This window comes from Phodopus roborovskii, unplaced genomic scaffold, assembly GCF_943737965.1.
Source record: "Phodopus roborovskii unplaced genomic scaffold, PHOROB, whole genome shotgun sequence".
Lineage (NCBI taxonomy): Eukaryota > Metazoa > Chordata > Mammalia > Rodentia > Cricetidae > Phodopus > Phodopus roborovskii.
Genome location: NW_026125052.1, coordinates 10,253,446 through 10,281,220, shown reverse-complemented (window position 1 = coordinate 10,281,220; position 27,775 = coordinate 10,253,446). Strand labels below are relative to the sequence as shown.

Sequence of the window (27,775 nt, the reverse complement as noted above, 5' to 3'; positions counted from 1 at the left end):
GCAACACACACACACACACACACACACACACACACACACACACACACACACACACACACACACACCAACCCCAGGAGCAGGTAAAGACAGGTAAATTAGACCAAGATTTCTGTTCAACTCCAGGGAGGATCAGTGATTTGGGATCCTATTAGGAAAGAGAGAGATGGAGGGGATCCCAGCACAGCCAAGCTGGGAAGGCTGTTTTGAAGACTGACAATGTGGAGGCTCCTTGTTAAGGTAAGTGTGCTAGTATGGGGCTCTTCCTGGGGTCTCACTGCCCATCCCTGGCCAGGCTGAAAGAGAATTAACATGTTATCTGCAATACATATGCTTTATATACTTTTCTGTTGGATCTCCAGAAAAGCCAATGAGGAGGATTTTATTAACCATACTTTACCAGTCCAAAAGTAGGGTGCAGAAGTGTCCTGGGCAAGACTAAGGAGCCACAGAGCTTCAGAAGGCAGCAACTTAAGAAGACCACAAGGAAGCCACACACCCATCTATTTGATCCTGGGACCAACTTTATGCCTCACTCTGCTGCGATATATATGGACATACACATATCACACATAGGTGCTGGTGTCTGACAGTTGTCTCTGACAACTTGTGGGGAAGAGGGAAACTGGCTTCACAAGCACTCCACATATTAGATAATGAAACGAGATCATCCTGTGTTTACAAAGTCGGAAGTGACCCTGCCTTTATAGAGGACTTCTTTTACAGTGAGAAGATTGCAAAATGCCTCTCCAATCCAGTCTTTCTGACTGGGTTGAAAATACATGCGTTTTAGATCCCACTAGAAAACCAATGAAGATTCATTCTCAGGCCTATCAGCTCTGGGGTCTAGAAGCTCAGGGACCGCCGGAGGGGACTAGTATTGTCAACTACCCTTCGGCAATCTATAGTCCTTTCCAGCGTTGTGATTTTAGGTAACTGCAGTTTTTACTGAGGCGGAGAGCCGAGCTGTGTTGCAATCGCTGAGACAGACTGGGAGAACTTGACTGGAGGACCCAAGGGCGGGGCCGGGAGGAGTGCAGATCGATCGAGCTGGGAGTCCGAGGTGGCTCGGGGGCTGCACTGAACCGAGATCTCAGTCCTGCCGTGCACCTGAGCCACATGGACCGCCTGTGCGGCTCCGGTTCCAAGTTCTGGGTAAGGCCCTTCTCTCGGGATCCGTGGCTATGGGAGGAGTAGTTTTTAACCGCGGAAGTCTGGTCTCCCTCCCCACCACGACTTTCTGGGGGAGGCACGGGGGTTGGGGTGCGGCAGCTGATCCCGGGGAAGGGTATGCATAGCCAGGCCTGAGAGGATCTAGGCACCAGAGGGGGAACAATGGGTGCCAAAAAGGCGTATGGCCACGATGTCAAAGTGTCTCCTGGTCAGGACATTTGCTGCCATGCCTGGTGGAGGAGCTAGGTAAGAGGCAGGCTCCTGCCATGGTAGTGCAGAATGCTGGGGATTGGAAAAGCTCTGGCACTTGCCTGTTGGTCTCTGCCCCCCTGTCAGTTGATCCCAGGGTACAGAAGCAGTATTGCCTTTTGCCTGCATCCCTAGTGAGTGAAACTCCCAAAACCTGATCCACTAACAATGGCTTGGTTATCCACCTGGTCTTCCTGCCCTACACCCTAGGACATACAGTCGGGTATTTGGTACAGCTATACCTTCCAGGTCCCGTTTTTGGGGGAGCCACTGTTTCTGTGGACAAGATCTACCTGCTTGCAGGACTGTGAGGAGGTCCAATTTATACCCAGGACATGAGAGGGAGGTTGAGGCCCGGTGCTGGTGGCACACACCTTTAATCCTGGCACTCTGGGAGGCAGAGGCAAGTGAATCTCTATGAACTCAGGGCCAGCCTGGTTTACAGATCGAGTTCCAGGATAGGCTCCAAAGATACACAGAGGAACCATGTCTGGAAAAGCAGAGAGAGAGAGAGAGAGACTGAAGTCTCCTAGCACAACTATCTCCTTTGATAGATGGGAAAATGGAGGTCCAGAGAGGAAGAGACTCGCTCCAAGCACCCAATTCCATGAAACCAGAGCTGAATTAAAGATAGTAGTAAACTGCTAGGCGGTGGTAGGATCCACCTTTAATCCCAGCACTTGGGAGGCAGAGGCATGCAGATCTCTGTGAGTTCGAGGCCAGCCTCAGCCTGGTCTACAGAGCTAGCTCTAGGGCAGCCTCCAAAGCCAGAGAAACACTGTCTTGGGGGAAAAAAAAAAGGATAGTAATAAAGTAAGCGGGCTATTGGGGTGATGCTCAGGGATGGGCACTTGCCTCACATGCAGGAGGCCCTGGGTTCAAACACCAGTACTGTACACACACACAAGCAACCTTCTGTGGCTCTCATCAAATCCTTTCATAGGGCATCTTGGGGATCTGAAGTGTGTGCAGCCTCAGCACTCCTCTACCAGGCAAGGCAACCGAAGGTACAATCTTGTTTCACAGGCAGACCGAATAGGGGGCTACTTTCTGGTTACTCAGGGGCTGCCCACCCTGAGTAGGCTGGTTCCAAATCTAGACTCAGAACCTTAGTCAGTAAGTCTCTTCCCATTATAACATATTTTTTATACATATTTGTGCATATGTAACTAGTAGATCCAGATATGTGTGTGCAGGGGTGAAGGTGAGGTGTTATGCACAGACATGTGCTATATGTGTTCACAGGTATGTGTGTAGAAGTCAGGTTGTCATTTAAAGGATCTTGGACTAGTCTGGGCACTATGTGGATTTGAGAGAGGTAAGAGCAATAGAGTACTTCCCCCACTCACGACGTGGCAGAGCAATCTGTCATCCTGGATTTGGGAGATGGCAGTAGGAGAACCAGAAGTTCAAGGTCATTCTTGGCTACATGACAAGTTTGAGGTCAGCCTGGGATACAGGAGCTCTTATCTCAAAAAAAAAAAAAGAAAAGAAAAAAGAAAGAAAAGAAAAGAAAACAAAGTCTTTGGGTCTTTGGGGACCATTATTTTTCTTTGGATCACTAACTGGTTCTAGCTTAAACCTCAAGGAGTCCCCACCCCCACCCCATCATCCACACTGGAGTGACCAAATCTTCTCTAAGGTCCAGAGGTGATCACGGGCTCATCAGTGCACTTCCTTGCTCTGCTCACTTGGGCTTGGCAGGCATGACACAGGCATGGGCATGGTCACAGTGACTAGGCAAAAAGTTTGAAAATCAGGAGGGCAGCTATGCTGAGCCTTGGGTGTAACCTTTCTTGTTCCTAGCATGGTCCTGAGTAATTATAATTGCCCAAGGCAATGCTCCCAGAGCATGGAGCTAGAAAACTCGGGATTCCCCTGTCCCAACTTCAGGGCTTAGCTAAGCCAACCCTTCAACATAGAGTCTTAGGGAGAAAAGGACACATGGCTGGTATGGCCATGGCAGGATCATAATGTTGTTATAGAGCACTGGACTAGGTAAGAGGCAAGATGCCTGGCTGTACTTTTGAGTTTCAAGCACCCTGGGACTGGAACTTAACACTGGTCATGAGGCCATGTGGGTAGGAGCTCATCTCTATTGTGACCTTTTGAGGGATCTCTGCTTAGATATCTTCAGTAACAGGGAACTGACCCCACAGACTGTCCACCCCAGACTGGAAACATTCCTCCAGTTTCCACAGTATCTTGGCTTCTGAAAGCCATTCCTGGATGCACTTATCAGTGGCTTCATGTTGGGGTATGAGAGAGCAGAAAGCTTTCCTTAGTTCAGCCCTGGGAGTTTGCAGAGCTAGGATGTGGAAGGGGCTCAGGCTAGGAGGCTGGAGCCTAAGTTGTAGCTCAGTTACCAAAAGCCTGACATTCTGGGCTACTCGGATTTTAATGCTATCTTGCATTTCATTTGCATTGTCTATAATTCAGCCACTCCCTTGAACCTTAGGAGCTGTGGTGAGAAGTGACTGGGGGTAGCCAGGGAAACCTGAACATTGAAGAAAAGGGAACACAGGGTGTGATGGTCAGGCCATTCTGTGCCATTTGTTCACCCAGACTTGCCCTAGCTTCTCATGGCCTTTCTTTCTCCACCTACAAAATGAGGAAATGAGCCACCTGCTGCTTACCTTGTGAGATTTTTGTGGAGATCAAAGGAAAATAGAGAATGTGAAATAAACTTAAGAAGCAAGAAGCTCTGTTGGCAGGCCCCTGTAATCCTATCTGCTGGGGGTGGAGGGGAGGGCAGGGAGAACAGAGAAGAATGAGGTCAGAATGGGTGTTGGAGCCCTGGTCCTGTGAGAAAAGGGCTGGCAGACTATTGGGACAGAGGTTCTGGTCCCAGCTATTTCCTGAGGAGCAGGGAGCTAATGCCTGTGACAGATTCAGCTCCATTCCTCAGAAGGGTAGGAATCAGGGGACCCGTGATCAGGTGGACACACACACACCACTTGCTAGGTGGCATGACACTGCTCCTTCACTCTCTACATCCTCGTCTGTGTTATCAACATCTCAGAGTATACCTTAAATTTACATGGAAATAGGTTCCAAATAATACCAGGCCAGGGGAAGACTAGGTCTCAAAAAACCAGAATAGGACATAGTGGCACCTGCTTATAATGCCAGTACTTAGGAGGTGGAAACAGTTTGATCAGGAGTTACAGGATAGCTGTGCAGCAAATTTGAGATCAGCTTCATGTATGAGGTCCTCAAAAACAAAACCCAGTTGGGTGGTGGCAGTGGCTCAGGCTTGTAATCCCAGCATTCAGGAGGCAGAGGCAGAGGATTGATGAGTTCGAGGCCAGCCTGGTCTACAGAGTGAGTTCCAGGATGGCCAAGGCTGTTGTTACACAGAGAAACCCTATCTCAAAAAACAAAACAAACCAAACAAACAAACAAAAAAATCTGAAGAGTGAATTCAGATGCAAGAGACCAAGGGTGTCTCCAGGACAGAGAAGATTGTAGATTATTTTGTCTGGGACTTGCTGCCCTGCGCCTAGAGGGGTTAGTTTGTTTTAAAATGGGTTAGACAGCACACACTAGGGTGATGGGAGTACATAGAGAGGCCTAGACTGTTTGCTTTCAAAAAGTTAATCTGTTTGCATAATTAACCCTGACCCCATGCCCTCTGGAAGCATAGAAATCCAAAGGCTAACTTTGCATGTATACAAAATGATCAAGACTGCCTGGAAAGTAGTGGGTTCCCTGTCACCACGGGTGTATGAGTAAGTACCTGATTTTTAGCCACCTTGTGGGAAGAGAACTCAAGCAAGAAAAGGAGGTGATCCTAACTTCTGATCCTGTGAGCAACTAGGAAAAGGGAAATTTCCACCCATGGAGATTGTCCTGTGTTCCCCCCCCCCCCCCGATTTCTGGACTCTTCTTTGCCTGATTTCTCATTGTTCTGAATGTAAGTCTACTTAGCAGCAGCTCCTGGTCCCATGGGTCCCACAAGGGTCAGGCCACTTGGAAAACATAAGTATTCCCACTGCTTCCTCAGCTACTCATTCACCCTAAGGAGGGGTTGCGCTCTAGTACCTTGAAGACCGACTCTTATGTCTCCATGGCTACAAGGTCTGTCACTATGGGAAAGTCACTCACCCTCTGGGGCTAGCTGAGCTTAAGTGGTTCTGGCGCCCCCTTCAGCTCTGGAGCTACCTGGTGATGATTCTGGGAGACTGAGCATCAGGCTTGTGGTCCAGTGCCATAATTCAGGTGCTCTAAACCTTAGGGCTCTAGGTATTAGGGAATCCAAGGCTTCCTCTTGAATGATTGCCCAACCCAAGCAGACAACCATCAAGAGGACACTAGTTATGGACAAGGTTCAAGTTTTAATGTGTTTGGGCTCCCAAATGAAGACAGTGACATGCAAGGAAACTGGAAGTAGAGGGACAGTCTGAATGGACAGGTGGCTGGAAGATGCCCATTTCTTAGCCTGCTGGGCACTGAAGCTTGCCATGTCCTTCCAAGGATCTAATCTCCCCTGCCAGGCTAGGGCCCTGGGAAACCCTTTTCATTAAAACTGGAGATCCTGAACCTCAGGCTTATTAGCTTTGACCTCTGAGTTCTTGGTTTCTGGATGGGGGGTACAGTGCCTTGTGGTCCCAGAGAGAAATTTAGGAAAGGAAGAGAATCCAGTGTAGCCTAGAGGAGGAAGCTTTGTGAAATCTACTGGTTTTCCTCCCTCACCCTACCCCCCCAAAAAAGATCTGGATTGGAGTTCTCTTCCAAACAGGACATTCCAGTTTCTAGTTCAGTTTACTCCCAGAACTCAGCTGGTCCGTTGACAGATATTGACAGCCCTTACCCCTCAGCTCCATGGATGAGCTGTAGGAGGGAAGGCAGGCAGCGTGGGTCAAGAATGACCAGTGATTTGAGGGAGTTAATGCTGGTGGATGTCACACTAATGCTGACAGGGCACCTAGGAGGCAGACTCGACCCCGAGCATGGGGTTACACTGCCTAGGCTCAAGTTCCACGTTAACCATGGGGTCCTATGCATCCTGGCGCACAGTGACTCAAAAACCAAAGCCCTCTGGGATGCCAGACAGGAACAAGAGATATGTTAGGCCTTCAAGCTACAGGCTGGCTCAGCAGAGCCCTCTTGGGTCTCCTAGGCATCCTGTTTTGGTCTAAACAGCTCAGGCAGGGAAAAAAGGAATTAGAATATGCCCTCCCCCTCCCCCCCCCAGTTTCTGATGAGACATGTGATCTTGCCAATCAGTCATTTCCCAGTGACCTCAGGAGCTGTCTAGCACAGATGGCCCCCCACCCCACCATACAGGATTGAGGAAGTAATGAATCTTCTTTGGACAGAGCCTGTCAGCAGCCTGAGGCCTGAGAGATTGCTGGCAGAACTGGGGCACATAACTCTGGAGCCCTCATTCCCCTCCCTTGCTACTGGTTTGAGTCCACAGGGATCTCAGCCTCGGTTCCCATTAAGGGGCACCTGCCCTGTGGTCCATTCTGGGTGCCGGAACTTCTGCCTTATCAGCTCCATCCAGCTGTCTAATCACAGTATTAAGGAAGCTGTTGTTGCTGTGGAAACCAAGTGGATGACTACAGCAGGCTGAACTACAGCAGGACTGTGGGGCTGGGCTGCCTCCCAGCTGGTGCTCCTCAGACCAGGAGTAGAAGAGGAGTCTTAAGGAGCCCCCCTCCATTCTGCCTGAGGGAGTCCAGGAAATGGCTTCTACTGTCCCTGTCCTCGGTGTCACTTACACTTTAGTATCCTAGGCTCGAAGCCCCTTTGGTTGTTAAGATGGTGCTTGGTGATAGAGAAACTGCATGATGTCGTCTTTAGTTCCTGAAGCCAGGGCTTGGGAGATCATGCTAGTTCGTTCATTCATACATTTTGTTCAGCCAATGTCTACACTGGCTGAGTGCCCAAAAGTGACAGGCAGGCAAGTGTTCTGAGCTCTGGAGGTCCTGCCTGAGTGTTTTTCCTTGAGAGAAGGACCAAAGCCTCTTGGTTAAAGTGAGATGGAGGAGAAATCCAATCAAGGCTCAAGACCCTGTTCTCAACCACACTCTACACACACAACATAGCCCCCTGGACAAGAACACAGCCTAGCTGGTGTCCTGACTGGAGATAACATGGGGTGGGGGTGGGGGGTAGGTAGTCACAGACTTTCCGTCCCTGCCTCCAAGGTAGGTCATTTGCACTCCAAAGCCTGTTTTCTGCTACTGTTTTAGGTTTTGTTTTTATAATTTTTAGTTATGTATCGGTGTGTCTGTGTAGTGTATACATCTGTACTTGTAAGTGCAGTTTCTGGAAGAGGCCAGAAGTTGGATCCCTGGAGGTGGAGTTACAGGTATAACTCTAGGCAGGGAGGAGCATCATGGTCAACAAAAGCCCTCCTATAGCAAACCTGCCCTCGGGGATCACATACTCTCTGGTAGAAGATGGTAGAAAAGCCATAACTGAAAACAATTCACTTTTGTCAAATGAGAGAGAATGATAATGGGCTACGGAGACGATAGAATGGATAGCAGATGGGCGCAGGGTAAAGGAGGGAGCTTGGGTGGATTGCAGTTCTAATTAGGAAACCAAGTTGAACTTTCATGAGACAGTGTACTCTAAGCAAAGCCTGCAGACAGTGAGGGCTCAGAGGCAAGTGGAGACAGAGCAGCTGAAGATGGCCAGGTCCCAGGCCAGGGTCCTAAGTCAGACTGAGGCAAGAAGGTAAGACAAGTACGAAGCTGGTAATGGTTCTGAGGGCTGTGTGACTTTCCTGATTTTTTCCTTGGATGCTGGTTATAAAAAACAAAAACAAACAAACAAAAAAGCGTGTGATCAGGCTTAGGCTTCCAGTAGGTTTTTCCCTGTTGTACTCAGAAAGATAATGTAAGGACAAATGGCTGAGCCAGAAGCAGCCAACCAGAGGGAGGGCTCTGAAAATAATTCAGGCAGGACAGTAGAGAATGGAGAAGAGCCGGCTTCTAGAGCAATTGGGGTCAAGAAGATGAGGTTTCCTGTCAATGGACAAGGATGATGAAATATTGTATGACCACAGAGTTGTGCTTAATCTTTGTGTGTGCGTGAAGCGACTGTTTTTGTTTGAGACAGGGTAGTAGCTAGGGATGGGTTGTTATGGAGTTAGGATAGTAGGTATGTATCACTATGCCTGAATCCCATCTGATCTTTTGGACAGAGTAGACAGGATTTGCTGATGGGTAGGATGTCAGAAGTGAGACAAAGAGAGGAAGCTGGATGGGCTGCCCAGAAGATTCTGTCCTGAAGGGAGGAAGGGAGATGAAGAGGTCGGGAGGGAGGGAGGAAAGATGGCATTGCCAGTTGTCAGGCAGCAGAAGGGGTGTCTCAGTTCCAGACCTGTGGTATCTGATGTCCTAACAATAGCTCTGGGGGAATCATCTGGGATGCAGGGATAAACAGGTACCGGCTGTCTCCAACAAGACTGTGCCCAATCAGAACACACCTTCCACAAGGAGGAGGCACCCAGATAGAACTTTTGTGAGTCTAGAGCAATCACCCAATCCTTACTCCCCAAGGGTAGTTGGTCATGTCAGAGTTTATGTCATATAACATGTCCCTAATAGCTTGATGTCCTGAAGTGTGACTGGGTAACAGCTAGGCATTTACATTACCATTCATCAATCCTGCAGGGAAGGTGGCTGTGGGTCTGTCATTACTTGCACTTGAAAACTGGAGTTCAGAGGGTTACAGGAAGTGGCTACCAGTACATGACTCAAAAGTGGAAGAACCGAGCATAGCGGTCCATACCTGTAATGATGACATTTGGGAGGTGAAGGCAGCACTACTAAGAATTCAAAGCCAACCTGGGCTACATAGTGAGTTCAAGAGTTACACAAGAAATTGCCTCAGACAAGCAAATTGATGGAGCTGTACTAGATCTACAGCACCAGGTTTGGGTCCTCTGTGGCCTTAAAAAGCCAAGCCAGTGACCTGCCAAGTGCACTGTGGACCCATACATAGGCTCTGAACCCCACACTCCCTTGTCACTTATTTAACAGCTCCTGGCCCTGAGCTGGAAATTGGATGGGGGTGGTGCAGCGTAGGAACAGAACAAGAGGAAGGCTTGAGGTACCCCCTTAATGTCCGCAAGGCTCAGGGGAAAAGGCATCTTCTGGTACATAGATCCAGGGAGAAATTGTCACATGGCACCCTGCAAAGCCAGGATATTTGTCCTGGCTCCACTGTGTTAACTGACCCTGAAGCTGTTTCCAAAGCCAGTCGTGTTCACTTTCTCCTCTGTAAACTGAACCCAGCAACACTCCTGTTATATATTTCAAAAACTTGTTTTGAGCTAGCCACAGGCTAATGACCCTGTGAGAACAGTCATAAAATTCTAGGAAAGGCCAGGTGGTAGTGGTGCACGCCTTTAATCCCAGCACTTGGGAGGCAGAGGCAGGCAGGCGAACTTCTGTGAGTTCAAGACCAGCCTGATTTACAAGAGCTAGTTCCAGGACAGGCTCCAAAGCCACAGAGAAACCCTGTCTCAAAACAACAACAACAACAACAAAAGCAAAAATAAATTTAAAAATGCTAGGAACTTTGTTGCCTCTCTCAGCTGGTTTGGAGGTAACAGATGACTTAGTGCTGGTCAGAGCACTGGTGTGGTGATATATGCCTGGACTTTAGGTATCCTAGAAGTAGAGTAGGATGGTCCAAAGTTCAAGACTGACCTGGAGAAATTAGCAAGCCTCAAGATAAGATGTAAAATGTACATGAGGATATAGCCTGGTGTAGAGTGCTTGGTTTGTTTGGGTGAGATCCAGCCACAAACACAGGAAAGACTTATTCAACATGCAGGGTTTTGGTTTGTTTGTTTGTTTTGTGTTTTTGGTGAGGGGTGGGAAGCATGCTTTGGCGCCTGTGTGAGGGTTGGAGGACAACTCTGAGAAGTTGGTTCTCTTCTTCCACCATGTGTGTTTTGAGAAATTAAACTTAGGTTGTCAGGCTTGGTGGCAAGTACTCTTACCTGCTGAGTTAACACTTCACCCCTTCAACATGTCGCTTTGAAAGCTTCATATATATCGAACTGGAAGACAGGGCCTGTTTTCATTTTACACACAATTGTCAGAGGAAGAGCATTTGCTTGCTTGGAGCCACAGAGATAGCCCGTGTAGCAGGCTTTCTTCCGGGCCACCGACCAGCTCCCAAATCATGACACAGAGATAGATGTATTGTTAGTTAGTTATGGTTAGCTTGGACTTATCTTATGCTTGTCCCACTAGCTGTTATAACTTAATTTAACCTATTTCTCTTCATCTATGTTTTGCCTCAGGGATTTTAAACTTTCATTCTGTATATCCTGCTCCATGTCTATCTGGCTGGCAGCAGCCTGGCTGCCGGGACCCGGGTCTTCCCTCCCTCACTTTCTCCTCTGTTCTCTCATTTTCTCTCTCAGAACCTAGATTTCTCCTCCTATTTACTCTCTGCATGGCAGCCCCACCTATCTCTCTACTGCCTTGCTATTAGCCATTCAGCTTTTTATTACACCAATCTGGTACCTTAAGCAGGCAAGGTGAATCAGCAACACATATTTACATAATTAAACAAATACAACATAAACAAATGCAGCCCACCTTTACATAGTTAAACAAATGCAGCATAAACAAACGTAACACCTCTCTGCCTGATTAAAGTAATACTGCAAAACATTGGTCTGTGTGCATGGATGTCTGTGTATGTGTGAGTGCTTATGTGTCCACATGTGTATCACAGAGCATATGAGACTGGGTCTCTTGTTTGTAGCAATGTGTGCCAGGCTAGTTGGCTCACAAGCTTTGAAAAATTCTGTCTCCACTTCCCATCTGGCTATAAGAACACCAGGGTTACAGATGTGACATCTGTGCCCACCCCCTTATGTGGCTTCTGGGATTTGAACTCTGATCCTCACACCCATGAGCAAGTGCTTCATCAATTGAGCCATCTCTGTAATCCCCAGTAGATACCTTTTTAAAACTCATAACCTGGATTGGTGTCAGGGGACTTTGCTTAGCATGTTTGGCTCAATCCCCAGGTCCAGAAACAAAGACAAAAGTCACAGTTGGGATGCCTAGAGGGTTAGTTAGAATGTGTGGTTCAGAGATGTGCTTTTCTCGGTTAGGAGCTCCCTGGAGACAGGTGGGACATGTTCTCAATCAAATGTTCGCACAGTGGAACACACAGAATCGAAGGTGGACCCTCCAGAATAATATACCACAACACTGTGTTGGCTGAAAAAAACCAGACTGTTCCATTTATGGGAAGATCCAAGCTGGGCAGAATAATCCATTGCATGAGAGGCTGAGATGGGTTGGTTCTCTGTGGTGGGAAGGGTCCCCAGGGCCTCTTCCTGCCACCCGTGTTATAGCTGGGTGTGGGTGCTATTTACATAGCTGAATGCACTTGTGTGTGGAAAAAATCTATTTCAGAGATACGTGTGCTTTTCTATAACCCTGTCACACTTGAGTTTTTAAAAATGCTTTTAAAATAGGGTTGGCAGGAATGGTGCCGTATACCAGTAATCCCAGCACTTAGGAGGTGGAGACAGAATGATCAAGAATTTAAGGCCAGCCTGGGTTACAAGAGACCATTCTGAGTGATAGAATTACAGGCATGCATTACTATGTCTAGCTTCAATTCTTCAATAAACACTGAAAATAATTTACCTTAAAATGTTCAAGATTTATTAATTTTACTTTTACATGTATTTGTATTTTGACTGCATCTATGTATGGGTACCATGTGCGTGTGTGCCCACTATCCTGGGAGTTAGAAGAACTGGCAGCAGAGTTAGAGAAGGTTGTGAACCACCATGTGGGTCCTGGGAACCAAACCCGAGTCCTCTACCAGAACAAGTGCTCTTAACCTGAGTCATCTCTCCAAGCTCCTCATCTAAGTTATTTGAACTACTTTTTCCAGGCATCTGCTATGTGTTAAATAAAAATGGTTTACTTCAATGCTATTATATGTTAACAAAAAGGGATACTGTGATGCATGAATAAATTATATACTATGGTGGACGGTAGGTGCTGCAGAAAAGGAGGAGGAAGACGGAGAGTGCTTGGAGTCTGGTGAAGGGGGTAATATTATATAAGGGGGGCATGACGGGCCTCATTGACAAAGAGAGATTTAACCATGTAAGGGAAGAACCCTCTGGAAAGAGAGGGTGGTATGTGCAAAGACCCCGAGGCAAGAATGAGCCTAGCATGTGCAAAAGGGCCACTGGCCACCTTTAGGCCGGAGAAACAATACTAGAAATCAGGTCACAGGGGCGGGATACTGTATAGGCTACAGGGTATGTAGAATGGAGGTTCCTAGTTAAGAGCTGGATTTGTACTGGTGACTGAGGTGCAATAGGCTAGAGAGGTAAGCCCAAAAGTAATTGGTACCTACATGGCCTGCAACTGTGAGATCAAAAAGAGATGGGCAGAGGGTGAGCCAGATAGAGAAAAGACTGAGCCCTGGACACCCTCACACCAAGAGAAGGAGTCAGTGAAGAGACTCCATGGCCATGGAGGAAGGGGAAGGCCAGCATCCATATCCTTGAGCTACCAGAAGGGAAGAGAGCAGAACCCGTTGGCAGGCACTCTGGAAGAGGTAGAGGTGGTGTGATGGCCAGAGGGCAGGTGAGGGACCAGGTGAAAGTAGTCCCAACCCCGAGGAAGCCAAGGCCCAGAGAGGTGAGAGGCAAATCTCCTTGCCTGAGACGGCACAGCTTAAAAGAGGTGAAAGCCAGAGTCAGACACCTACCTGCCTGCCTGTAAGCACTCTTCCCTGCAAGAGTGCAGCATCCCAGTGCATCTGGGGGTCACAGAAGCGTAGAAGCGTGGTGGTAGTTTTGACAGAGACAAGCAGCACCGGGGGATAGCTGTTCCTTTCAGAAAGTAAACAAGTTTGGTGTACAGGATGTTGACACTGAGGTGGCTGAGGACAGATGGGAACATCATCTGAGATGCAAGGGGAAGTGGCCACATAAGCCTAGGAGGCTGAAACTATTGACTCATCTTCGGAGCTTCTGAGTGTAATCTATGAGCAATGAGGCAACAACCCAGGGACAGAGTTCACTGGGAGAAAGAAAGGGCTGGTAAGAAATGCTTGCCAGGAAGCAGGGAGAGCAGGAAAGAGCCATTTCCAAGAGGTGAGCATAAAGCGAGCACGAGAAGGGCTGAATCCATTTCCCATGCAGAGTCTGGCAAAGCTCAGGGAGTGGCTGCAGGAGACTGGGGGAGGGGCAGGGCTAGAGGAGAGACTGTGAGAACTGAGACATCCAACTTGCTTCTCCATCTCCTTTCAAAGCCAGGCCAATGCCAGTCACCCCTACAGAGACCCTCCTCCTCCCCCTTCTCCCCTTCTTCCTCTTTGTCTTTTCTTCTTTTGCATGTGTGTTCATATGTACATGTTCATGAGTGGGCAGGTCCACACACATGTGCATGAAAGCCTGGGGACAACCTCAGGCATTGCTCCTACATCGCCATGCCTTTAGTACCATTCACCTTAGTGGTCTAAAGTTAACCAAGTAGGCCTTTCTTCACCCCTGAGCTTTGGCATCATAAATGCAGGCCCCCATTCTTGGTTTTAAAAAGAAAAACAAAGCTGGGTGGTGGTGGTGGTGGCACACCTTTAATCCCGGCACTTGGGAGGCAGAGGCAGGCAGATCTCTGTGAGTTCAAGGCCAGCCTGGTTTACAGAATGCGTTCCAGGACAGCCCGGGCAACCCAGAGAAAACCTGTCTCAAAAACAAACAACAACAAAAAAGAAAAACAAAAACCAGTGAGCTTTTTCCTGACCCATCAAAGCTCCACCCGGATCCATAGGGCATCCATTAGTGCTTTCTTGTCTCATTTGAAAGTACCGAAGCAGCCCAAGCCTTCAGAGTCCCACATGTCTGGGAGAGACTTCCAATTCCAGTAACAGAAAACAAATCTGCTTCAGGAAAAGTGGGCTTATGTGCATCTGTGACTTGCATAAAAAGTAAATGATAGTTTGAAGGTAGGCGGTGTATCCTCAGGCAACACTTGTCTCTAGGTGGATGGGAAGGTAGGCGGTTTTCTAGCTATTTGTTTGTATTTTGGGGCTTTTTGTAAAGAACATCTAATGCTATGTGAGAAGGGGAAAAGATGAGTATATTAGCAACCTTGGAGGAAATGATTAAATGCAAAGTATTTGTGAATGAATTTATTACCTCATCTCATTCCAAAAAGTATGGAGGTATAAGAACATTCCAAGGAAGAGCTGTGACAAGAGAGTGACCAACCACCCTGAGTTGCCTGTGGTACTTAAAACATAGACTTCTAGACTCAGGGCACTTTCACTGAATAGAGACTTACCTTTCACTTCGTAATTTGCAAAGATCTCTGCCCATCCCTTTGTACCTATGAATTTCACATCACTCATTAAGGAAGATAGGAGCAGAGGATGGCCACCCCATCTTTTTCTCTGTGGTGTGTATATTTGTTAGCGTGTGTATTCACACAGGGGCGTGTTCATTCACAGAGCCAAGGTTGACTGTTATCTTTACTTATTATATTTTTATTACATTTATTTATCTATTTTGAGGTGTATGTGCAAATATCACAGTACGTGTGGAGGTCAGAGAACAACTTTCAGGAAGCTGGTTCTCTCCTTCCCCTGTGGTTCTGGGGATGGAACTCAGTTTGTAAGTCTTGGTTGGTGGATGGTGCCTTTGCTGAGCCATCTTCCTGGTCCCCCACCTTTATCTTTTGAGATAGTCTCTCAATGAAGCTGAGCATCATCAGTTCCTTTAGGCTGGCTAGCCAGTGGGCTTCAGGCATCCCCATGTCTCCCTGCACCTCACCACCACACCCACACTGCCATTGCCATGTGGGCTTACAAATGTGGACCACCATGCTGGGTTGGTTTTAAAAAAGAAATAAAGAAGCTGCTTGGATGCCTGAGATCCAAACTCAGGTCCCTGTGTTTATGCTAAAAAAAGCCATCTACTTAGCCCTTGCCTCCTCATCTTAAAGGCACCTAAGGGCCTGGGAAGCTCTTTCCTTGTATTCATTTTAGAAAAAATAGGGAGAACGATTAAGAGTATTGTTAGCCTGCGAGGGGTGGAATGCAAAGAGACATAAATGACCTTGAAGGATAATGGAAATATCGTGTCTTTATTGTGGCAATGGTTTTGAGAGGTTATGCAACTGTCAAACTCACTGAATTGTACACTTTAAATGGGTGCGGTATATATTGCACTTAAATTACCCCTGGGTTAGAAGGGGAAATGAGGCAGCCTCAGGCTCTCTAGGAGTTCACACTGGGCCATCCCTGCTCACCTATTCCCAAACATGCTCAGTCTCTTGCCCTCACCTATCCTCCACCCCATGCCCACCTCCATCCTGGGCGGATGAAGCAGCTCTCTAGTCCAGCTATCTCCCTGAGGGACAATTCTGCCTGCAGGAGGTTATCACAAGGCTAAACTGTTCTGTTTCTGTTCCCAGGACTCGAACCTCTCTGTGTATACCAATACTCCGGACCTCACACCCTGTTTCCAGAACTCCCTGCTGGCCTGGACTCCCTGCATCTATCTGTGGGCTGTCTTGCCCTGCTACCTTTTCTACCTTCGGCGCCAACAGCATGGCTACATCGTCCTCACCCACTTGTCCAGGCTCAAGACGGTCAGAGACCCAGGGTTGCCCTCTGAGTGGGGGGACCCAAAGGATTCTGCTTCTAATGAACTCCTTGCCCTCAATGGCAGCTAACCCAGTGTTCCCAGCCTGCCCCTACCCCATAGTTCTGGGTCATAGAGGCCTACTGACTTTGTCTGTAACATTTCCCCATTTTGAAAGTTGTAGAATGTTCAACAACCAAACAACAGAACTTCCCATAACCCACCATAGAAACCTGCCCCTGCCATAGTTCTGGGCCAGTGAAGCCTACTGACTGTGTGTGCAGCCCTTTCACTTTGAAAGTTGTAGAATGTTCAAACAACAGAACCTCCCATCACCTACCCTAGATGCTTCTGTAGGCCCAGGCAGGTCTGATAACTTTATAATGCTGCATGAATAGGGGCCTCTCTCCCCAGCAGGGACTGGCACTGTCATTAGTAGTGGAGATTCCAACCTGTGCATTATCCGCAGGCCCTAGGTGTTCTGCTGTGGTGTGTCTCATGGGTGGACCTCTTCTACTCCTTCCATGGCCTGATCTACGGCTCAGCCCCTGCTCCTGTCTACTTTGTCACACCCTTGGTGGTGGGAATCACGATGGTTAGTGTGGGGCCCAGGAGACCGTGGGGAGGTCCCCAGTGGGGTGTGGAGTATGCTAAGATCATGGGCTCCGAGGAAGAAGGTGGACACATGGCATTTGTCAGAGGATAAGGTGACTCCCAAAACATTTGACCACACTGGAGAGGGTGAGAGCAGACCTAGATGTGTGTGCTTTGGCCAAGCCTTCCCTGCCCTTCCTGCACAGCTGCTGGCCACATTGCTGATCCAGTATGAGCGGCTTCGTGGGGTGCAGTCTTCAGGGGTGCTCATTATCTTCTGGCTGCTGTGTGTGATCTGTGCCATCATCCCCTTCCGTTCCAAGATCCTCTCTGCCATAGCGCAGGTAAGAGGGTCAGACCTCCTAGGTCTGGCCCTATTCAGGAGCATGACTTCAAGGATCAAAGTCACTGCTGGTTCTAGGTTTCTCCTCAATCCCAGGATTTCCTCTCTTCAGCACCTTCTATGCTGAAGGAGGTCTGAGCAATGCCTGGAAGTAGGTTAAAGATCCCACCGTGGCTATGTGCTCCTGGGAGTGCTACTGGGTTGGAGGAAGGGGAGAACAATTCTGCAACTACCATGCCCAAGTTCAGTATCTAATGGGGATGCCAGTGTCTGTCGTGAGCATCTATGCAGGTGTGCATGAAGTCCCATTTGTTTGTTTTTTCTTCCCACACGCTTCAGTGAGGCTTTGCTCTTCGGTGGTGGGTGGGGTGGAGCACTGACAGACAGGTGGTCCCCATCTCCCTCTCTCGGGAGGACACAGGCAAGGAGCCAGCTGCTGATTTCTGTATCATCACAATGCCACGTACCCACCCCCAACGTCACAACACTTCCCTGCCAGCCTCTCAGCATTCTCTGAGTGTGCCAGAGGAGCCTGACAGCCAGGGCGCCAAGCTGCAGGCCAGCCTTCCCACGAGCTTCTGAGGTCCCTGTCCACTCTCCCCCAGGGCAAGATCTCAGATCCCTTCCGCTTCACTACTTTCTACATGTACTTCGCACTGGTGCTCTGTTCCCTCATCCTGTCCTGCTTCAAGGAGAAGCTGCCTTTGTTCTCTCCAAAGAATGTCGACCCTGTGAGTTTGCCGTGGAGGGGGGGGTACAGGGACATCAGCATTTGTATCAGCAGCCCCATCCCTTCAATCTCACCCAAAATGGGGGATGCCACTTCCACAGCTTGTGAACAGGCTGATGGTAAGAATGGTCTCCCTGCCCCTCCTGAGTGTTGAGATCCTGGGGGACACACCTGATCCCTTTGTCTCCTTCCAGAATCCTTGCCCAGAAGCCAGTGCTGGCTTTCTCTCCCGCCTGACTTTCTGGTGGTTCACAAAGTGAGTTGACTTTTGCCCTAGCTTACTTACCCCTTTCTCCACGCTGCCACCCCAATAACTGGATGGGCAGACCAGGGTGGGCAAAAGTGGCTATTTGGGTGGGGAGTTGAGTGTGGAGGCTGAGCCTGGACCAGTCTAGCTCCCAGGCTGCTGGCCATCCCTGCATCTGGCAGGCCACAGGGACAGGCGCAGAAGGCTGCAAGGAGACCATAATTAGCTCTGAGCTCTTCCGTTTGGGATGAGCTTCCAGCTTGTCATCTCCTTGACTGCCCCTCAGAGTGACTTGAGGGGGATAATTGTGTCTGTGACCTGGGTGACAGCTTATTAACCATACACACCTGAGGCTGACCTGAATCCCTCCTGCCTTGCACACATGTGCTCAGGCTTAACCAGAATGGATTTCATCACAGGGCCTTAGACAGAGCATCTGGGGACATATAGGAGAGAGGCAGCTAACTATCTGCAGCATGTTCACCGTGATGATGACTATGAGGGCTGCAATTAAGGCAACAAAGATACCTTAGGCACTAGATATACCAGGTCCTGTTCTAGGCTTCTAAATTCTGACCCTGTGTGGGGACTCCTCCTCCTTCCTCCAGGCTGGCCATCCTTGGCTACCGACGTCCCCTGGAGGAGCAGGACCTCTGGACTCTGGGTGAGGAGGACTGCTCTCACAAGTTGGTCCAGCGGCTACTGGAAGAATGGCAAAAGCAGCAGAAGCAAACATCAGGGTGAGATGCATTGCCAATCCTAACTTCTCAGGGCCCTGGCCCCTCCACTCCCCAGTCACCCGTGGCACAACTGGAACACCCGGGGTGCGCAGGCAGGAGTGGGGAAAACACCAAGCACTGGGGATGTCTCAGCCGTTTCAGAATGCTGCAGGTAGGAGCAAGGCCTGGGTGGGGCCTGTCCTCCCTGGTTTGGCTGAGGATAGGGGGATGCTGATGCCTGTGTACCATTCAGTGTATCCTAGGCACAGCTATTAGCATACAGAGCACCTCATTCACTTTCTCAGCAGCCAAACAGAGTTCATTCTATGGTTCCCTTGACTCTGACAGGGGCACTGAAGCTTAGAGGTTTAAAGATACAGCCAACAGCCTCTCCCTGCTGACAGAGCAATAATCCACACCCTAGCCCAGAGGCCCTAATCGGATCTCTGTTCTGCTGTGTCTGATTTGAATCGGAAATTCAGGGGTTTTCCTAGGGAGGGCAGGAAAAGCCCTCTCAATACTGCCTCTCTTGTCTGGGGGCCTGGATGAGAGAGCCTGAGGCCGTGAGCCTTTGAGATGGCAGCCTCCTATCTAGGACCCACGGCCAAGCCCTTTTCCCTCTTGCTCACAACCCAGGATTTAGAAGTCAATGCTTGGTCAGTCCAGAGCCACTGGTGAGCATTAGGTGTTGGTGGGACAAGGAAAAGGCTTACATAGTGGCTTCCCAGTGTCCCCATCACTGTCTCTATCCCCTCCCTGTTCCGATGCTCTAAGCCTAAGCCCCCTGCTGCACCTGCTTGGCTCTCTCATGTCTCAGGGTCCTTGCTGAAGCAAGCTCTGGGAGGCAGGAAGAGGGCCACAGACCTTCTGAGCTGGGTACATAGCTCTCCTTTCAGAAAGCACCGCCTGGTACCTGAAGACAGCCATCTGGAGAATGGTGTTGTCTGTCCTCCTTCCAGTTCGGAAAGCCAAGAGAAAAGCTACCACCTCTTCCTCCTCTTCTTCTCCCTCTTACCTGCCCAGCCTAGACTGGCCCTTAGCCTCCTGGAACCAGGTGCCCATTCCCACCCACTGTTGTTTATTTCCCAAACAGGCCCCAGGCTGCAGCATTTGAGCAAAAGACCTCAGGAGAGGATGAAGTCCTACTGAGGGCCAGACCCAAGTCCCAGAAGCCTTCCTTTCTGTGGGCTTTGGTGAGAACCTTCACTTCCAGCTTGCTCCTGGGTGCCTGCTTCAAGCTGATCGAGGACCTGCTCTCCTTCATCAACCCGCAGCTACTCAGGTCTCACCACATTCCCTCTTGCTGTAGCCCACTCCTGGGTGGTGGGATGGCTGGCTGCCTCAGACCAGGAACTGAAGAACTTTCTCTGCTTTCTGGGTGACCCTTGGTCAATGACATTGCTTCTGTATCTCACTTTCTCATTCCAAGTCCACATACATCTGCACATATCATGTGCCTGTCAATCATGTGTCTCCCTTTAACCTTGTTCAGGAGTCCGCCGGGAAAGTACCCAGATTTCCTTTCTTACAAGCATGAGGGTAGACACTCAGGTGAAGCACACAGATGATAGGACATGGCAGATGTGAGTTCAGGGCTCTGAAGTCCACCTATAGAGTTCTTTCCAGTTCTGCCAGACTCTGCCATCTGTCACAGGAGAGGTTTGGACTGGAGGGAGCTCCCAGATGACAGGGTGAGATACGGAGTTGAGCCCTGCATGGATTCTGCTCTTTGGTCACATTCATCAATTCAACAAACATTCATGAAGCACTACCATAGCCGTCCCCTAGATTTGCAAATTAATTACGGTAGTCTCGGGCCACTGTAGGAGATGCCAAAGGTAATTCAGGAAGAGTATAATGGGTCACAGGGCCTGGAAGAGCCTGGGGATTCTAGGAAGTCAGCCTGCCAGGTCAAAGAACATGTGTCAGGTCAGAAGGTTATCACTGAAGAAATAAGCAAGTAACGAGGAGAAGAAAGTGCAGCCAGCTGAGTCACAAAGGTTGAGGCAGCATGACTGGAGAAATCTACCCACAGGTGGGGCAAGGGTGAGGAGAAGAGGAAGCCAGGGAAGGGCATCTTGTTTACATTTCCAAAGGCTGTCCCTGCCCCAGTGTGGGATAGGTAAGGCAGAGTAGCAAGATGCAGGTAGGCCAAGTAAGTCAGAGGGCAGCACAAGCCAGGAGTGAGGCAAGGATCTAGGAGCTACACTGTCAAATCAGCTGAGTTCTTGCCTGTGCCACTGAGGGGCCATGGACCTTTCCCTGATTGGTGATTTCAGAGGAGAAAGAGGCTGAGGCACAGGGCTAGGTGATGGCCAGGTGGGTCCTCCAAGAGGATTCCTCTCAGTGGGGGTCCAGAGCCCCATACATGGGGCTCAATTGTCCTCAGTCTGTGTGAGGGAGGGGCCTGAGCCTCCAATTCAGCCAGTGGTCTGTCCTTGTCTGTCAGAAGAGCCACAGCTGTCCTGACAAGGACAGAGACTGGCTTGATTAGAGGTCCAGAGCTGGAGACACAAGATGAACACAGAGAGAGAGCTTCTGGGAGAAAGAGAGGCTTCCAAGTACATAAAAATAACCCACAAACTCCATCCCAGGAGGACTACATGAAGTTGGTTAGCAACTTTACCATGACTGGGGTCTGGGCCAGAGGGGAAGGCCCCAGAGCACTGGAGAGTGTCCACAATGAAATCAAAGTCTCAAAATGTGCTGCAAAGACACCTGTCAGACAAAATGTTCTGACAAGTTATCATTGTGCGGGGCAACTTGACACAATAGAAATTATTCCTTTAGTCCTGCCCCACTGTCCAAAATCAAGGTGTGTTGACAGGATTGGTGAGGTTTTTTGTTGTTCTTGTTGTTGTTGTTGTTGCTGTTGTTTTGGTTATTTCAGATGAGGTTTCTCTGTGTAGGCCCTGGCTGTCCTGAAACTAGCTCTGTAGACTAAGCTGGCCTCAAGCTCACAGAGATCTGCCTGCCTCTGCCTCCCAAGTGCTAGGATCAAAGGCATTGGCTACCTAGACTGGCTGGGATTGGTGGGGTGTTTTGGTTTATTTGTTTTTTGTTTTTTCTTTTCTTTTTTGGCATGTATCACTGACCATTATGGAACTGGCCTTAAATTCATAGAGATCAGCCTGCCCTGCCTCCTGAGTGCTGGGATTAAAAATATGCACCACTACACATGGATCAGTTCATGTATGTTTTTGAGATTGAGTCTTGCTTTGGGGCTCAGACTTGCATTAACTGATGGTTCTCCTGCTTCAGCCTTTTAGGGACTGGAACTCAGAAAAAAAAAAATCTCAGTTTTTTTTTCTGAAGACTCTAAATGAGCATTTCCTCTGAGCCTGTCTTAGCTTTGGTGGTTGTCAGCAGTCCTTGGTGTTCCTGACATGAAAATTCATCACTCAGATCTCTGCATCTATCACATCCCCCCCCATGTGTGTGTGTGTGTGTGTGTGTGTGTGAGAGAGAGAGAGAGAGAGAGAGAGAGTGCACATGCGCACTTGAGTGTGCAGATCTCCTATTCTTCTCTAAAGACAACAGTCCCTGAATTAGGACCAACCCTACTCCAGCAGGACTTCATCTTAACTGATACAGAGACTCTATGTCCACATGGAGTCACATTCATGGGTACCACAGGGTCAAGACACAATTCAGTCCCCAGGAGAACAGCAAGCTTGACTCTGATGGTGGCTGATGAGGTCTAGAGGAGGTTTGTTCTATGACACGATGAGTGTTGATCATGTTCATTAGTGAAGGCACAGTGCTTCCAGAAGAGGTGACAATAATGAACACCATACAAAAATGGGATCCAATCTTCCTGTTGTGGAAGATTCGACAGGAAGATTTGATCCTGGGCTCAGGAAGACAAGATAGGGCTTGGAAAGCCAGAATCACTCCTTTTATAGGACAAAAACAAAGGATGCGCTTGAGGAAGCTTGGAAGTGGGGTGTCAGGGAATTATCAATTGGCAGTTCATTGGAAAGATAGGGGGCTGCTGAGAGCGGCAAGGAGTGGCAACAGACCAGGAGATAAGAGGAGAAAGATGAATGGAGTCATATAGGACAGGTGGACAAGGACCCCAATAAGGACAGCAAGTAGCACTGGGGGCCAAGTGTTGGGAAGGATTTGTGGAATGAAAGTCCTTGTGGCCTATGGTGGGTTCTAGAACCCCCAGTAACCCAGAAGAATGAGTAGGAAGGTCTAACCCAGTGGTTCTCAACCGTCCTAATGCTATGACTCTCTAATACAGTTCCTCTTGTTGTGGTGACCTCCAACCATAAAATCATCTTCATTGCTGCTTTGCAACTGTGCTTTTGCTACTATTATGAATCGTAATGTAAATATTTTTTGGAGATAGAAGTTTGGCAAAGGTTGGGAGCCACAGCTGTAGTCTGTCAAAATGTGCCTCTTCTGCCTGCCATGGCATTCACGGAGGTGAGGACAAGCAGACAAGGCTGGTGATAAGAGCTGTTGCATGGCAGACAGGCTGAAGAGCACACAGGCCTCATGCCCCATCTCCCCCTGGCAGCATACTCATCAGGTTTGTTTCTGACCCCATGGCTCCCACCTGGTGGGGCTTCCTGCTGGCCGGGCTGATGTTTGTGAGCTCCATGATGCAGACACTGATTTTACACCAGTATTATCACTGCAACTTTTTGATGGCCTTGAGACTGCGGACTGCGATCATAGGTGTCATCTACAGGAAGGTCAGCCAGAGTGAGACACCCACTGGGAGAGATCCATTCTGGGCTGCTTGGGAGAAGCTTGTGGGCTTGGTCCCACCCTTTGCTATTCATCTGCAGGCTCTGGTCATCACCAACTCAGTCAAACGTGAATCCACTGTGGGAGAAATGGTCAACCTCATGTCAGTGGATGCTCAGCGCTTCATGGATGTTTCCCCCTTCATCAACCTCCTGTGGTCAGCACCCTTGCAGGTCGTCTTGGCTATCTACTTCCTCTGGCAGGTAACTCTTGAACCTTGTCCTCTGTTCCCTTCCTCTGACTGCATCTATTGGTGCTGATAGATGATGAGTTGTGTCATGCCCATGAAACCACCCCTAGGGAACTTGGTCATTCACTCTTCCTTTCCTAGGCTGCGTTCCATCCCTCAAAAGCCAGGGGCAATTGGTACTCTGAGGCAAGGTGGATGTGGCTATAGCTATCACTGTTGATCTGTTTGTATTATCTTCCCTGTGCATGCATACAGCCTCCTCCTTCGCTGCCCCTTTTTCCACCATGCCGTCTCCTTTCTTCCTTTTTAAATCTTCTTTTCAGTACTGGGATTAAACCCAGAGCCTTGTGCATGTTAGCATACACTCTGCTGCTAACACCTCTACCCTTTGAATTTTGAATTTTTTACTTCAAGATGGGGCCTTTGCTTAATTGCTCAGGCTGGTCTTGAAATCACTGGGTAGCCCAGGAAAACCTCAAACCATCTAAACAACAGAATCCCAGACCTGTGCCAGAGCGACCAGTTTGGACATCCCTCTCTCTGTGTGCCACTGGCCATCTGTGCTCACCATCTGATAGCTGGAAGCTTCTGCTAGTGTAGTTGTGGCTTACTGTTTCCTTCCTGAATGATGTCTTTTGCCTCCTGCCCATCATACTTCAAGTCAGCAAGGTTCTGTTGAGTGCTCTCTGCATACCTTGGTTATTGAAAGTTCTGTCTTACCTAATCCTCCACTTGTGTGCCTCCTCAGATACTGGGTCCATCAGCCCTGGCTGGAGTGGCTGTCATAGTCTCGCTGATACCACTCAATGGAGCTGTGTCCATGAAGATGCGGACCTACCAGGTGGGTGCTCCTAAAGGCATCTGCTTTAGATGGGACACCAGCCCCTGTCGGGGGTGGGGGGTGCCACTGAGAGCCAGTGTTCACCTTCTATGCTCAGGGATTCTCCACTCACTGTACTGAATGAGGATGGTCACAGTCCCTTGTGAAAATCTTAACTTCTCGATCCTCATCACTGTAATGACAGTCTTATTTCACAGCAGAAACACCAAGGCCCAGAGTAGCTGTGGCAGTTCAGAGACAGGTAGAGCAGGAACTCAAACTTGTTCCCACTTCATGGTGCTAAAGGGTTGATAACCAGACAATGAGTTATTCATCTGCAAATGACACTGAAGTCTTCAGAAGCTCGCTCTTAGCATAGAATAAATGACAAACCATCTGAGACCACTGTCTTCGTCACTGTTCCATTGCTGTGAAGAGACACCATGACCAAGTCAACTCTTATAAAAGGATACATTTAATTGGGGCTTGCTTACAGTTGCAGAGGTTTAGTCTGTTATCAGCATGGTGGAGAGCATCATGCCAGGATGCATGGCAGACATGGTGCTGGAGAAGTAGTTGAGAGCTACATTCTCATCCACAGCGAGAGAGACTGGACTTGGCATAGGCTTCTGAAACCTCAAAGCCCACCCTAAGGGATACACTTTCTCCAACAATGCCATACTTCCTAATCCTTCAAATAATGCACACCCTGGTGACTAAGTATTCAAATACATGAGCCTATGGGGGCCATTCTCATTCCAACCAGCACAACCACCCTCTAGGTTCCCTTGGACTTCACATGTCTCTATTTCTAATCCTCATGGGATGACCACATTCCAGACATGCTGGCTTTTCCTTTCTTTAAGAACAAACTCTGTGCACCTCTGGGCCATTACATGCTCCCTTCCCTCTTCCTGGAATATTCTTCGCTCTTCTTGTATCTTTAACACCTTTCTTTCTTTTACCTCTCAGCAGAAACATCACTTCCTTCAGAGACCCACTTTGATTCCCCCAAGATCATTTCCCTGAGGCTACCTGTTTCTCCCCTTATTGCATCCTGTTCTTTCCCTTTGGAACATACACAATGATTTATAATTAAGCATCTCTTTTGGTAATTACTTTTCTGTTTGTTTGTTTGTTTCAAGACAGGGTCTCTCTATGTAGTCCTAGAACTCACTATGTAGATCACTCTGGCCTTGAACTCACAGAAATCCATCTGCCTCTGCCTCCCAAGGGCTGGCATTTAAGGCATGCACCACCTTGCCTGATCTAGCATTTACATTTTATTGTCTGCCGCTGCCATCAGACTGTCAGCTGTATGATGGCCAGGGCTGCATCTGAATTGCTCATCATGATATCCTTCATTTGGCAAATGGCTTGATACACTCAGCAAACAAGAGCTAAGGGGATAACTCACTGTGGTATGCCAGGCCTTAGATTAGGATCTGGGTGAGCAGAAAAATAAACAATTGCTGCCCCTGGGAGGCTCCAAGTTGGATTCATCTGGGACATTGTGTAAAGAGGTGGGGATGGAAATGAAAGGCAAGGGCAGAGGATGCTACCTGGTGAGGTCAGTGATGGTGACACCAAAATGAAGCTGTACTTCTGAGTCAGAGGACACAGATTTTGGGGGACAAGGGTCTGGGTATTTGAGGTGGTATGGGGAGATACTCTGAGCGACATGCAATGGCTACAGTAGATGAGATGGTATTGGAGGTTGGGTAGGAGGTCAGGGGAGGGGGAAGGGTGTACCATTGATCTTTTCGGTACAGGTACAGCAAATGAAGTTCAAGGACTCTCGCATCAAACTGATGAATGAGATCCTGAATGGCATCAAAGTGCTGAAGCTGTATGCTTGGGAGCCCAGCTTCTTGGAGCAGGTTGAGAGCATCAGGATGGATGAGCTCCAGCTGCTACGCAAGGGTGCCTACCTGCAGGCTATTTCCACCTTCATCTGGGTCTGCACCCCTTTTCTGGTGAGGCTCTCCACTGGTATGGGATTCCGGGCTGTTGCTAGGCCAGCCCATGTCTTGAGGTTCCCTGGGGCCTAACAGATTCCACCATGACGCTCATTCCCATGCTACCCAGGTGACCGTGATCACCCTTGGAGTGTATGTGATCGTGGATGAGAACAATGTGCTGGATGCCGAGAAGGCCTTTGTGTCCTTGTCTTTGTTCAACATCTTAAAGATCCCCCTCAATATGCTGCCTCAGTTAATCAGTGGCCTAACCCAGGTACCCCAGGGCAAGCAGGGTGTCTGTTGTACTTAGAATATGTGGGAAAGCCAGGCAGGGGTCACTTCGGATCACAGATAATCAAATCAGGAGAGTTCCTGGGGCCAAGGAAAGCCATGGAGGTTAAGTGGGTGGTTTGGAGTCACGGAGCCTCCTTGTAGCAATCTGGACCTTATCTTCAGGCAGTGGGAGCCGTGTAAGACTTGGTTATAGGAGGGGCCCCCAGCATGAGTGAGTGGGTCCTCAGGAGGTCCTACTTAGCTCCAGAAGTTGGGCACCTGTAGAGCAACAGTAAAACTAATCTATACCTTCCTGCAGGCCAGTGTGTCTCTGAAACGGATCCAGGATTTCCTGAACCAAGATGAACTTGACCCCCAGTGTGTGGAAAGAAAGACTATCTCCCCAGGTCCCCAACACCCTTACTCTAGTGCAATCTTGCTCCAAGCTTTCTAAGATTCCACCTGGGACACCCTTTCTTTTCTGAACTCTACAGCCCTGCTCCTAATCTTTACCCCTCCCCAGACTCCTCAAGCCCCTCCCTCTGACTTTGCTCCAGGGATCTTCTCCCTTGCCTACACTCCTCCCAGGCCTCCTCGTGGTCTTCCAATGTCCTAGACTTGAAATGACATCATGCATCTTTGTCCTCCTAGGCTATGCCATCACTGTGCACAATGGCACCTTCACGTGGATCCATGACCTGCCGCCTACCCTGCACAGGTACCACCAGCTTCTCTCACTCATTTGATATGCAACAACACATTGATATGCTCAAACACATTCCTTGTCTCTGTCTTTGACAGGAAATGCAAGAAGAACCTGCTTTTGACAGGGTGGTGTCAAGGAGGGAGGAGGGCTTGGGTCTGCAGGTGGAAGGCTTAAACCAAACCCAAGTCTTGCCACTGACCACTCCTCTTTGCTCTTAGCCTAAACTTTCAAATTCCGAAGGGGGCACTGGTGGCTGTGGTGGGGCCTGTGGGCTGTGGGAAGTCTTCCCTGGTGTCTGCCTTACTGGGAGAGATGGAGAAGCTGGAAGGCACAGTGTGTGTGAAGGTGAGATGTGCAGGGGGCTCCTGGGAAGGCATAAAGTCTGGGTGGCCTTAGGCAAACCCTAA

The 27,775-nt window shown here is 48.9% G+C and overlaps 1 protein-coding gene across 1 annotated transcript in view; it reads left to right on the top strand.

The window, feature by feature from the left end:
• The first annotated feature begins 1,046 nt into the window (after window positions 1–1,046).
• Abcc3 (ATP binding cassette subfamily C member 3) overlaps window positions 1,047–27,775 on the top strand; it is a 47,579-nt gene continuing 20,850 nt past the window's right edge. The window contains exons 1-16 of the mRNA XM_051200112.1: window positions 1,047–1,152; window positions 15,855–16,031; window positions 16,494–16,619; window positions 16,825–16,962; window positions 17,567–17,692; window positions 17,886–17,947; window positions 18,547–18,678; window positions 19,751–19,939; window positions 23,186–23,363; window positions 23,460–23,621; window positions 24,357–24,449; window positions 26,201–26,404; window positions 26,517–26,663; window positions 26,982–27,069; window positions 27,314–27,380; window positions 27,587–27,713. Coding sequence (XP_051056069.1) covers window positions 1,117–1,152; window positions 15,855–16,031; window positions 16,494–16,619; window positions 16,825–16,962; window positions 17,567–17,692; window positions 17,886–17,947; window positions 18,547–18,678; window positions 19,751–19,939; window positions 23,186–23,363; window positions 23,460–23,621; window positions 24,357–24,449; window positions 26,201–26,404; window positions 26,517–26,663; window positions 26,982–27,069; window positions 27,314–27,380; window positions 27,587–27,713 — 2,052 coding nt within the window. The 5' untranslated portion in view covers window positions 1,047–1,116. The remainder of the gene's footprint in view (window positions 1,153–15,854; window positions 16,032–16,493; window positions 16,620–16,824; window positions 16,963–17,566; window positions 17,693–17,885; window positions 17,948–18,546; window positions 18,679–19,750; window positions 19,940–23,185; window positions 23,364–23,459; window positions 23,622–24,356; window positions 24,450–26,200; window positions 26,405–26,516; window positions 26,664–26,981; window positions 27,070–27,313; window positions 27,381–27,586; window positions 27,714–27,775) is intronic.